Below are 13,908 nucleotides of genomic sequence, written 5' to 3' on the forward strand. Positions count from 1 at the left end.
AAAATCAGTTCCCCGAAAGGTGCTGAAGCCACCAGATTTTTAAACCAGTTATTTCACATCTTTAAATGTCAGATCCAAAATAGCCTGTTTGCTTGACCAGTGAATTAGAGGAATCATCTCTTACATACTCTGCAATGTGTGATTTATAATTTATACTAATTTGGCTTGTTCAAATTATATAAAATCTTTGTGCTTGTAGCATTATGCAATCTAGGTTAATTAAACCCAAAGATGTTAGAAAGCTATCTGTCTGTGGAGGAATGAAAATGAGGTTTACCAAATTAAAAGCAAATGAAAGAACCTGGAATTTAAAAAGTGCTATGGGAGAATGAGGCATGGCTGACACGGGTGTGGACAAGTGACAGAAAACAGTGAACTATAGAAACTGAAGTGAAATTAGTAGCTAGCATCTTCACCCTACTTACTGGAAATCCTTGGGGTGAATCCCCTGGAAGAGTGTCAATAAATGATTTATTGAAGCTACAGCTATAATGAGCATCAGCTATAGCAAGACGATATTAGCAGAGAGTAGTAGTCAAGGTATCTACAGTGTAACTGGGAATTAGTTCTGTTAAATCATACCAAGGGATTTGGTCAGGTGTTTTTTGCGTAAGTATTGTGAATTAACTTTACATGAATGACCCAGCATTTCATCCAAGAAACAAGATGTCGAGCCACCCAAGATCAAAGAACCAGAGTGGGAATGAAATGTTTCAAGACAGAGGATTTAACATGGTTAGATGTACACATTTATTTTTCGGTCAAAGGATGTGAATTCGATTTTCTGGAAGAAATGATTATATTTGTAAAGGCTTTGATAAGGTGCCAAGTGATAATTACCTTGTCTAAAAGTGATGTTGGAGAATTTATTGTGAAAGTAGTTAAGCAGTGTGTTTACACACATATACTTTTTCTATAAAGAAACTTGGCTCTAGAAGTGCTTCCTATTCACTGCCTCTTTCTGATGCCTGGGGCTTCTACTAGTACCTCATGTAGTACTATGTAATTTGATTTTCTCAAAGAGTGGGGCAACCGGTCACACGATAAGATGAGCACAACACAGGTGTTACAATTACTTTTATTATGTACTCATCTATAACCACAAGAGCTGTACATGGGCTTGCAATAATGTTCTGTCCCCCATTTTGCAACTCAATCTGGGTATATTGTGAAGTAGACAATAAGCACTGTATCATTACAGATCTTGTTCATTTCAAATCTTCTGGTAATTTCTTGCATTTTCTCAAATACACTAGTAAACAAAGGAACTTCATTTGCACTGATTACCAGAGGCAACAATAATTGAAATTATCTGGTCCAATTAGGAATTAATGTCAAGGAAGTAGCATCTTTTGTGATACAAATTCACTTTCCAGGGGCTGAGAGGCTTATTACAGACCTCAACGTTCTGGCATAGCAGAATATACCAATGGGTTAGAGGTGTTTTGTACAAAGTTAAACTCCTATCCAATATTCCTTGTTTACTACTAGTTATAAACATTGGCCTTGTAGGTCAATGGTTATTCAAGAAAAACAATGGGGTACACATTAATCTAATGAGACATTGCATTCACCAGGCCTGATAAAGGTACCTGACAGTGTGAACTAGTCACAAAACAGTATAAATGTCAGAAAGCATTGGGATTGTCAGGAATGACAGAGACAGAAAGGAGAACTGGAATTCATTCCTCAGCGGTCGGTTTCTGCTGAAGATGATTTGTTTATCTGCAACTGGTTACTAGGGACCCATGTTCTGAAATCCTTTGTTTATAAATCCTTTGCAATTTGGAAATCTTATCCAGTAGTAATCCTCTCAGTTTTAAATGCATGTCAAGAACTATTTGTCCAAATTAAAGCACACATCATTAAAAATAAAATAAATTGTGTTTAACCTGCTTCATTAGCTGGAAGTACCTCCTCCTTGGGAGGGAAGGGGATCCCACCAAAGAGTGGGCATTGGCAGCTAGACTTCACCACAGAAACTAGACAGGGAAGAAAGAGCTCATCTTTCAAGCCCAAGTTGATAGAGCAGAACCTCACTATGATGAAGGTACCCTTGGATACCTACATTGGATAGGGCTTAAAATCTCATTTTGTAACTCAGAATTTTGCAGACAGTGAACCCGATACCATCAGACATTTGCTCAAAGTTCACATTTCCACCATACATTAAAATAAAACCAGCAAAACCTGGAGTTTCCCTAAAGGAAAAGGAACAGAAGTAGGTTAACCATCTTTGGTTTTCAAGACCTGGTCACAAGTTTGAGATAGGATGAACAGGGAAATGCAGTACAAGTACAGGCACACATTCATATTTGCCTCCTGCAGAACACAGTTTCATGACTTCTGCTCCCATTTCCTACCCCTGCCTCAGTTTCGTCTTGTCTCCAACTCCGTGCTTGCTTTGTGCATTTGTTTCCATCACAGGACAGTTGATGGTATGGATAGCTAATAGACTTCCAACACTCACAATTCCCTAACTACCCTCTTCATCTTACCATGCTTTCTGTCAGAAGAATTCTATTCTCCCCATTTCTGTTTTTAATTACTCTGATGAGAATTTTTGTACAGGAACCTCCAAAATTCTTCCTGAACTATGGTTTCTCCTCCTCATTACACATTATCCATTTCCTGCGGCTCTGCTCTCAGACCTTCTCCTCGGGGCAGGGGCAGCATGGCAGTCAACGCCTCCCATCCTCAACCTTCTCTGCAATTATTGCCATATTCAAAGAGGTGTCACCATCAGACACATCATTCCCTGCTCCTCCCTTTTAAACACATGGCATGAATCTTTCACTTTACGACTCTTTGGTCCATTTTTCCATCCCCACTACCCACCTCCAGGAGATGTAACACACACCCTTTCACCCCTTCCTTCATATTTGGGAGCCTTTCTACTAGATGAAGATTAATTCATTTTAATCTTTTAATCCAGTATACTGCATTCAGGTAACAAAATTCTGGAGGAACACAGCAGGCCAGGCAGTATCTGTGAAAAAGAGTGAATAGTTAACTTTCATCAAGACTTAAGTCTTCACGACATGGTCTCCTCTATATTGATGTTTTTTTTTGGTGGGGGGCGTGCAAGAAGAGAAACAGATAAAGACTGGGAAATTGCTTTTGTAACATCTGCATCCAGTCAACACACACTTTAGAAGACCAATAACAAATCTAAAGTGCTCCCAAGTACAGAAGAATAGCTTTGCACTCAAACATTGGAATACAAAGATTCTCTGTTCCAATTGCTGGTTTATAATCTGGGCATTCTGATGGACGTAGGTTTTGATCACAGGAAGCAATTGGTGCTACTGACCTTCTCATAATATAGCAGCATCCAAAGTCTTATCTACAAACGTTTGTAAATACAATGCATTGAAAAAGACTGCTTCCTCAAGCTGATCACAAAGTCCACAATCATGTCACTGCATCATCAGATGACAACTGTTATCCCTTCAAAATCTAATGTAACATTTTCATTTTGAAACTGGAATCAAAATTGAATTTAGCTCAGAAAGGTCATACAACACAAGCAAGACATTCTGCAAAAGCTGGAAACATTGAGCAACACAAACTGCTGGAGAAACCGAGCAAGTCAGGCAGCATCTCGAAGGGAATAAGCATTCAATGTCTTGGGCTTAGATCCTCAAGGTCAATGGCCCAAAACGTTAACTGCTTGTTCCCCTCCACAGATACTGCCCGGCATCCTCCACATTGTGTGAACCCTTGTTAAATATTCCTTCCTCTTTTACCAACCTGCCAAAAATAAAATTGAAGCCCTGTCATGTCCCCTATCTAAATGTTGTTGTAAAGGAGAGATAAATTCAAATAAACTATGGCACAAGTAGACGTGCCATGTAGAAACGTACAAACTGAAGATTCATAGAGTGTTTAACCTTGTGCAAATGCTGTTTGGGATTCATCCTTGCCCACAAAGTTGATGCATTCACATTGACAAATAGCCTGAACTTAGAGTACAGCTATAAGTCAATCCCCCACCCCAACCCAGCAGTCATCTCAGATTAGTTATTTATAGGTAACACAGCAATGAAAATTACATGCAAACATGGTCAGGGATTCGCTACAGAAATAGGCCATTCGGTCAAATTCAAGATTGTTGTTGAATGCCGAGTTGCTCCAGCGTTTCGTGTGTGCTGCTCAAGATTGTTTGCTGTCATTCTTCAGTACACAAAGGTGTAAAGAACAAAATGATATTTACTTCTGATCTGATGCAGCATTAAATAAAAGTTTAATGATCAGAATCTTTTTTTTTAAAACAAAAGCAAACCTATAAAGCACGATGTACAAGTAACTTGTATATACTGATTGTATGTATATAGTGACTCTAGGTGATGTGTATGCAGTGGCGGTGGCAGGGTATGTTAATGGACTCGGGGAAAGTAACTGTTTGGATTTGGTGGTCCTGATGCAGATGCTGTATAGCCTCTTCCCTGATGGCAGCGGGACAAACAGCCCGTAAGCTGGGTAGGTGAGATCCTCATGATATTGCTGGCCTTTTTCTGGCACCTTTCTGTATACGTTCTTGTTGTTAGGTAGGCAGATGCCAGTGATGTGTTGGGCAGTTTTAATTACCCATTGTAAAGCCCTCCTGTCCACCACAATGCTGTTTCTGTACCACACAGTGATGCAACAGGTTAGGATGCTCTCAACCATGCATCTGTAGACAGTCATGAGTATTGGTGTGCATAGTACAGCTCTCTTTAGTCTCCGTAGAAAGTAGAGGCATTGCTGAGCTTTCTCAACTGTGGAGAACGTGACTGGGACTATGGGAGCTGGGGCAAGATGTTTAAAACCACTCAATTTTCACTGCTGTGTGTGGTGAACTATGTGCCTGTCGGGACACGCCCCCTGCTGACTGCTCCTGTGGCTCCTCCCACAGGCCCCTGTATAAAGGAGATCTGAGGCCTGACGCTCGGCCTCAGTCTCCAGGACATTGTATGATAGACACTCACTCCTGGTTCCTTCTTCCAGTCAATAAAAGCCGATATCTCGCCTTACGTCTCAGTGTGAGTTATTGATGGTGCATCACTGTGTCACTGATGTGAAGAGAGGTGCAAGTGCCCCCTCAGGAGTGTTATTGAAGCCAATAACAACTTCCTCAATGCCAACAAGACAAAGGAGGAAGTTAGTTCCCTGCTACCAGGCCTCAGGCTCTCTCACTTCCTGTGTTGGCTCTCTTATCAATGTTGGTGATGAGCCCCACCACCGTCATATCAGTGAACTTGGCAAATGATTGCTAGGCATTTGGCTATACAGTCACAGGCAAGTGGAGCATTTTTGGTTTCTAGGTGTCAGGGTCAGGTGCACGACAGACACTGTGGCATCTGTCATAGAGTGGTTCTGTCAGTATGTGCATTGGCGAGTGCCATTACCAGCTGTTCAAAGCACTTCACAGTGACTGCCAAGCCGTAGTAATTTTGTTCCGAAGCTGTAGAGTTCTTTGGTACCGGGATGGTGGTGGCTGATTTGAAGCATGTGGGTAGAGATGCCTGAATAGTAAGGACTGATGATGTCAGTGAAGACGTCAAAGAGCTGGTGTGCACACTCCTGAGTATTGGGAGTATACTGACCATCACCCATTTTCACTAAACCTACATTAATCTTTGGCTTTGTTTTTAATATTTCCCCCAAATTCTCATCAACTCCCAAGATTCTACAATTTAGCTAGAAATTTTAGGCAAATTAGCAGTGAATTAACCCACCAACACATCTTTGTTAAAACAAAGAAAACTAGAGTTCCAAAGGAAACATCCTAAGTGATTTAATGCTAAATACATGAGCTGCTAACCACTTCCATTCTTTCTGTATCTGCTTTGCTAGCAACTTCACCGTTCCAACTTATACCTATTCCGCCATTTCAGGTCTGACTAGTTGTAACACCCAAATATGGCCATGGCTGTTGTAAGCAAATATTTTAAACCATCTAAGCAAAATAATACAATCAACAAAATTTGCATTCAGTCACACACAGCCTGGGTGGATTAAAGGTTTATGGTTTCCAAGAGACTGCACCCAATTTACAAAAGAGACTACGATCTTTTAAATACATAACAACTTGGATGTTATCAGAGCTCACGTTATAATGAGGATTACATTATCTTAAAGTGGTAATTCTATCAATATTGTTCAATATTTGTCATGGATCATGTTTCCAGGAGCCACTAAGAAAAGCTTGATGAGTCTGCCAAACTCTTTCAACAACTGTGTGAAGCAGACAGCAACACAGACAAAATGCTGGGGAAACTCAGGTCAGGCAGCATCAATGGAAAAGAGTAAACAGTTGACGTTTCAGGTCAAGACCTTTCCCTCAGGAATAGAAAGAGGAGAAGTCGGAGTCAGAAGGGGGAGGGAGGAAGTACAAGGTGGTAGGTGAAAGGTAAAACAAGGAGTGGGGGAGGGGATGAAGCAAAAAGCTGGGAAGTTGATTGGTATACAAGGGCCAGAGAAGGGGGAGATCTGATAGGAGAGAGTAGATGGTGAAGGAGGTCTGGATAGTCTCCAACCTGATGGCATGAACATTGATTTGTCAAACTTCCAGTAACTGCCCACACCTCCTCCCCTTCATTTCGGTTTCCCCCTCTCACCTCATCTCCTTACCTGCCCATCGCCTCCCTCTGGTGTTCCTCCCCCTTCCCTTTCTTCCACAGTCGACTGTCCTCTGTCAGGTTCCCCTTTCTCTAACCCTTTCACTAAATCAACTTCCCAGCTCTTTACTTCATCCTCTCTCCCAGTTTCACTATCAGCTTGTACTTTCTCCAACCTTCTCACTGACTTCACTTTCTTCCCAATCCTGATGAAGGGCCTCAGCCCAAAAACATCAACTGTCCTCTTTGTCCATAGCATGCCCAGCCTGCCGAGTTCCTCCAGCATTTCGTCCATGTTGTTTTGGATTTCCAAGATCTGCAGATAGATTTTTTTTTTGTGTTTGTGAAGCAGAAAGATGGGATAAGGCAACATTCTGCACCCAATTACTTGCAACTACAGTTTTGCACTCTAGACATCTTCAGAAAATCTTAGTATTTTTACCATTATAATGGCACTAAAAAATGAATACAAAAAGTGGAGTACATCTCAGCAATAATTGCACTATTCACCGCTAGCTGCAGAAGCACAAATATTCAAGATAAACTGTGTTACAGCACTGAACTGTTAAAAGTTGCCACTCTTTAGACAAGTCATTGAAGTTTCCCACTCTCACCTTGCACATCTGACACCAATCATTGCCATATACAATGACAGTAGAAAGATTTTCCATGCAACTTCATAAGGTTCAATCCCAAATTTAACCTAGTCCCTCAATTCAGAACAGGCTTTAGGAAACTGTAGGTTTAATATATTAATTCTAGTTGTTACATCACAGGTATTGCATCAGTTAAGCTACTCGTATTCCATAGCAATCCTTGTACCCTGTTCCCCAACCCTCAATTTCACATCCCACTAACAGCTGTGGAATTTCAATTTGGTTTACATTTGAAATTGGAAAGGAACTTCTAATAATCATGAAACTACCAAATCATTGCAAAAAGCCGAGTGCATTTGGTAATGTTCTTCAGGAGGAAGATATCTGCTACCCTTGTACTGTTTGGACAATTTCACTGGGTGAGACATGGATGAAGCAGGGGAGAAAGTGGACCTGAATTTGGTTACACTGATGACATGGAACGAAGCCCCTTTGCCACTTGACTTCTCACCCAACCTGAATTTTCAGAATAGGGTTCCAAACTTCTTTCACATGCAAAAATAAGTATTTCCCGACAAGCCTAGCCAGTGCTCCCCATTCTGGAGATCTCAAAGAACAGAAATACATCGACGAATTATTAATCCATACTTTCAAAATCTAGGAAAATTTGTTTGATTTGCATCCAAAAAAGTCTCACCACTATTGAAGCTCAAAAATCCCATTTATGTTTGCAATACCAACATACAGACATTCTGAAGGCTGATTATCTTTGATCTTACAACATTCCTGCCAACAACGGTCCTAGGAAGAACTCTTCAAAAGAGACCAGTGCCAGGCTGCAAGCAGAGGGTTTGCTGCAACTGAGAGGCTGGGATACCATTACCCTTGTCACTGCCACCTGATGGTACAATTTGTAAGAGGAAAGCAGAGAGCATGGCTTTTGTGATGCTTTCTCCTAACACATGTATTGATATTTTACTTCCTCCTGTATAAAAATGTCAATTACCTTTTTTTTTTAAATTTAGAGTGCAGGCAAACCAACCTAAGGGGGGTGTAAGAGAAGTCTACCATATGCTCCAGAATATCATGCATGCTCACAGCTAACACAAAGCAAAATATAGACCTGTAACACTTGCCAATATACAACCATTATTTTGCACTCTTCAGCAGCTTGAAAGTCAGTCATTGCAAAACCTCTCATCAGTAATAATCCAAAATTCCTTTTAGGAGATTGCAATGACTTCATTTGTGATTAACTTTCCAAGACACATTTGAAGTACTTTCTATTAACCTAAAGGGCAGAATTTTTTTTTGTTTAAAGAATCATGTTACAAAAAGATATAGCCTGGAGATACCAGTAGTTCCAGGAGTAACTGCTGGCAGAAGATTGCAGACCAAGTGCCTTCACCCCCTTTCCAGCTAACACAATAATCCCGATCCTATTTGAAATTTACTTTTCCCCCTTCCCTTTGCATCCTGGCTAATTACATAATTTACAGGAATTTACTGTGATGCTGTAATTATCTACAAGCTGCTTTGGGATAGATAATGGATGATGCTGCAAGTACCATTTCCTGGATCCAGCATCTTCACTGAAAATTGAATACCAGATAGATCTAGTTAGTGAAAAACTCAAAATAGATGCAGGTTTAAAACCCAGCATGCTGCAGGACTCTTCCCATATAATACTTGGGGGATTCCAAACTCAAATGAATAGGCAGGAAGATGTCATTGCTAGTGATGCAGACTCTTTTCTCATTAAAGCAAGAAAATCCTTTACAACTCTAGGTGACCCAATAGCTCCATCCTGGGCACCTTCAGTTGCTTTAATGACTTTCCTTCCATGACAACATTGGGGGGGGCAGGTGATGAAAACTGCTGCTGGGACAATGGATCACATCTTTGTTTTATTTCCAAATCTGCAGAAAATGCTCTGTAGGTTCAGCTACATCGAGATCTTAAGATTCAGGAATCTTATGGGATGGGCAGCATGAGTTTACTTGCCATTTAACTGTTATAACCATCTCCAATAAACATGAGTTTAAACATTTGCCTTTAAAATTTGGTGGCAAAACCACGGTGATCTTGGTGTATACATAAGGAGTAAAGTTTATGCATAATAACATTTGACAAGACATTGGAGTTATGGGCAAGGGAACCTAGTTGCAGGCGGAATTTTAGAGGATAAAGCAACAAAGTTTGGGAAGCAGAAGTTAGTTTAGAAAAGTAGGGGTGCTTTAAGAAAAATAAGGTTTGAAAAGGAAAAGAATCACTTGAGAGGATGAGGTGGTCAGCCTACACAGATTACCAAGTACGTGCCAGTTTCAGAATGTCATCACAAGAACTTCAGTACACCTTTATGACATTTTCCTGTACACACAAGATATTATTTAGAAAATGGATTTAATTTTAGAACACCAAAATCCCTAAAACTTTTGAGACATGTTTAATTTTCCCATTTTAACAAATCAAACAGTTCAAAACAGAATTTGTTCAGGGCATCAAGAATGTGAACTCAAATCTTTTCTTGACCCACACAATTTTCACCCTGAAACATGCCACCCAGAATCAGGGCAAATCCTGGTGTTTGGGGTGGTGATGCAAAACTCCACAAGTCTTTCAGCTCATTCTGGAAGCAACTGCTTGAAACTAGAACCAAAACGCCAACTGAAACAGAGGCAAGGGAACAATGGCCTTTAAATTACATTGTCTCTTGGAGCTTTTAGAGTGTCAGAGTTCCACATTATGCAATTTGTCCATAAGCCATTCATGCAAAAAAGTAAATTTGCATAGTAATTCCCAAATTCCAACAGGTGCTTCCAAATTGGAACATTCAACATGGAAAGTGTTCTGCATATTTGCTGCTTTTTCCAAAGTTCGCATCTCATTATAGAAATTTGCTTTAACTTCACTCATGTGGCTGCAGGTGACACTCAAGAGAATTGGCTGGATTCCTCCCCCCACCCCCAGCCAAAACGTGAGATAGCCACTTAAGATAAAAGACTGATTTAGAGTCCAAAACAAAACATGGGAATTGCGAATTATTTTTAAAATAGGTTTAAAATGCTGTTCCCTCTACACAAATAACTCAGTGATGGAAAAGAAGATATTCCGTAGTATATGGCAACATCCAGTCTGTCACATCACTAGAATTACAGATCAGATAAAACCTTGCCAGAATAAAACTTCTGGGATTTTAGGGACCATTTTAAATTTAGCTTGCCCATGCCAATATCGTCATTGTGTAATCTCTGCCATGTGGTTCTTAAAGCATCACCTACCCATTCAAATGTTCGTGACACGAAGGAAATACATCTGGTGTTAGGCTAAAGCCTTGAATACTACACTATTACCAACCTAAATAAACATTATTAAAGAAGCCCAACCCATGGTAAGAGTTTAAGGATCAGAACAGACTGTACCAAACAATACCTTTTAAGGCTTGTCCATATAACTAGAATCAATTTTACAGTCAAATCCTTTGTACATTTCCCTAGTAAATGCACACACTCAAATCTGTTGAGCCATGCAGACTTGAATGTTCAGGTGCTCAACCAGCCTGGTAGGAATTGACAATTACCTCATAGCTTTGGTTTGGAGAGGAAGTGACCTGCTAACTTCAGACCTCCTCTAGGAGGCAAAACGGGGAGGGGTGGGGTGGGGGGAGATCAAATGATGTACTGATCACCGAACCATCAAGCTCAAGGTTCATAGCTCCTGCCCTCAGCACAAGCAAAGTAGACTAAAGTGTAAAACCAAAATCCATGGATTCTCCAGTTCCTCTCCTAAAACACACTAAGAATACTTGGGGCATGAATGTCAAGGGTCAATCCGATATCACAACAATTATTGTACAAAGCAAATGGATTTTAAGCTTCTCATTTCCCATAATACTTCCGACCTTTAAAGTTCATAATGCTTCAGAAGACATTCCAAATAACGCGCACATCACAGAGAAAAAAATTTCAACAGCAATCACTTCAAGGTCTTCCACATTTGGGCGTGTACGATGGAAGAGGTCAGCAGTTAACGCCAGTCGCGGGTCCAAGGACACCCCAGCAGGGACGAAGGCTAAGGAAAGGCTCGAGCATTTGCCACCACCTCCATCCAACCTGGGCAGCTGAGCGTTCGAGCCTACCAAGCTCCTCTCGACCACAGGCGCCAATGCATTACGTAATACAAGCAAGCTTTTCATTGCATTCGTGTATACACTCAACTTGAATGTATCATAAATGTACACGACTTCGACAAACAGCTTGAGGATGCCATTTAGTTATCAAATCAGACACTGAAGGCATACGCTCCAGAACTCGCCACGCCTCTAGCCAAGCTGTACTGATATCAACACCTGGCCGTGTGGAAAATTGCTCAGGTATGTCCTGTCCACGGGACAGCAAATTAAATTTAATTACCGCCTACTCCCGACGTCTTAATTCGCAGCCTGAGGGGGCAGAAAAACGGCGGACGCTGAAATAAAAGATGTGAATTTTCGCGGGTAGCTGCAAATTCGTTGTCGCTATTTGTCGAGAAAGCGGCTTCAGAAATAATCACCCATCGCTCCTGCCGTCAGCTGGAAGGGCGAGAATTGATAAACAAGTCCTGGAATATCACGACTTCCAATCTCAGTCACCAGCTTTCTCAAAGTACAGACATTAAGCAACGACTCTTGTTCCAAGCCACTATGACTTACGCTAAGTTTTAGCTTGCGGTAATACTGTGCCACTGATTGCAACCAAAAAAAAAGAAAGACTTTGATTCGGGGAGAATATCTGTTAAACTACTCACTTTCTGGGGGGAAAAAAAACCACTCCGATTAGGTATGGACTCACGCACGGAGAATAGACAGTTAACCAGCCACGATACCCACTCTTACCTGCAATGTCCCAAAGCTGCAGTCTTACCACTGTATCTTCTTCCCAATTCAACACTTTCAGAGCGAAGTCCACGCCGATGGTGGCTCTGTAGTGGTGCGAGAAGATCTGATGAACATACCGCTTAATAATGCTGGTCTTGCCAACACCCAGATCTCCAATCACTAATATTTTGAATAGATATTCTTTCTGAGCTTTCTCCATTGATAATCCAGCCAATCTCCCTGCTACTCCTCCCCCTTGTTCGCTGTCTTTAGACGCTCTATGCTTGAACCCGTTTCAAACTCCCGAAAGAAACTTCACCGGCTGTTAGCTACCGCGCATGCTCTCTCTCAAGCAAGCATCTTCCACCGCCACTTCTCGCGCTCCAAAGAAATTAAAAGGGAAATATCTCCTTTGGGGTTTAATTGTCTGAGCTCTTGTGATTCTGCAGTCACTTGTCCGTTTTTATTAGCCCCTGATTGTTAAGTGTTAGTGCAACCCAACTGGGATACTTGCTCTCGCACGAATTATTTTCTCAAGTATTTTGGGAACTGAAATTCCTTTTCTTGCTGCAGACGAAAATATCTGTTTAAGGGATGATGAAGCAGCATGTTCGGGAAAAGAGGACACGTCAATCGTTGGAGATGGTGGGAGGAGTCCCGTGTGGGTCATCAATAGGGGGCTGATAGTTTATTTTTAAGCTCTAACTTCTATGCACTGTCTTTGTCTTTTTGTCTCTCGCTTCTTCACACACTTTCAACTTATTTAGATTTTTTTTAAAGATCTTCCCTTCCTCCCTTTCTCTTTAAATATTCTGCGTTTCAAAACTCTACGATCTCAAAAACCTTCCGATAGAGGAGGTTAGTTTATGTCTGAAGGTTAGCCCAACCCACCTCCGACTGCGGAGCTTCAGCCTGCCATCTCACCCCTAATGGTGGCAGCCAAACACGTGAGATCATTAAAGACAGAACGCTCGAGTGGAGGAAATCCACTTTATATTTCCTGCACTCTCGCGTGCTCTGTTTATTGATCACGGGGTGAGCTCTTTTCCAGCGGGGAATCCAAGACCAGATAAGCAGTGGTCTATTAACTAGTGGTCTAGTTAATACCCCCTTCTGCTGAATCCTCAAAACAATTTCTGATACCTCATTTTCTGTTCCACAGCCTGAAACTCCGGTTTTAATGACGACTTCCATAACATAACAGCACACACAAAATGCTGGAGGAACTCAGTCGGCCAGGCAGCATCCATGGAAACGACAAAACAGTCGACATTTCAGGCCAGGGCCCTTCATCTCAGCCCGAAACGTCGACTGTTTACTCTGCTGCCAGGCCTGCTGATTTTGTATGTGTTGCTTGGATTTCCAGCATCTGCAGATTGTCTCATCTTCATAACTTTATATTTCAGCTGCACTTTCCACATAAACGTGAGGAGGATTGGTAGGTATCTAGGGGAGGAAATGGTTTAATCTGAATGAAGTTACCAGTTGCCCCTGTTCGGATCTCAGCCCTTCTTTGGAATCTAACTGAGTAAATTTGGGGTACTGATTGTGTATGATCAGCCATGATCACAGTGAATGGCGGTGCTGGCTAGAAGGGCCGAATGGCCTACCCCTGCACCTATTGTCTATAAAACATAATGCATTCCAGTAAAGATGATGTTCAGCTGATGACAGGAGCAGTTGCATCTATGTCTGTGGTACCCACTGGTCTCAAGAGGCTTTAAGTTAGTCCATGGAAATTTGACAGGGAATGATGCCATTCCAGTGTCACCCAGGGGAAGGGGTGCGAGTATGATGCTACCCAGTTGACCTTGTGCTCCCTGGATCAATGGATGCTCTGTCTGTACCCTCTGCT

At 41.5% G+C, this 13,908-nt stretch overlaps 1 protein-coding gene across 1 annotated transcript in view; it reads right to left on the bottom strand.

Annotated features, from left to right (window-relative positions):
• LOC132398075 (ras-related protein Rab-38-like) overlaps window positions 1-12,439 on the bottom strand; it is a 30,558-nt gene extending 18,119 nt beyond the window's left edge. The window contains exon 1 of the mRNA XM_059977018.1: window positions 12,072-12,439. Within this exon, the coding sequence (XP_059833001.1) occupies window positions 12,072-12,273 (202 nt within the window). The 5' untranslated portion in view covers window positions 12,274-12,439. The remainder of the gene's footprint in view (window positions 1-12,071) is intronic.
• Between the last annotated feature and the right edge of the window lie 1,469 nt (window positions 12,440-13,908).

The sequence above is a fragment of the Hypanus sabinus genome, chromosome 8 (genome assembly GCF_030144855.1).
Source record: "Hypanus sabinus isolate sHypSab1 chromosome 8, sHypSab1.hap1, whole genome shotgun sequence".
Classification (NCBI taxonomy): domain Eukaryota; kingdom Metazoa; phylum Chordata; class Chondrichthyes; order Myliobatiformes; family Dasyatidae; genus Hypanus; species Hypanus sabinus.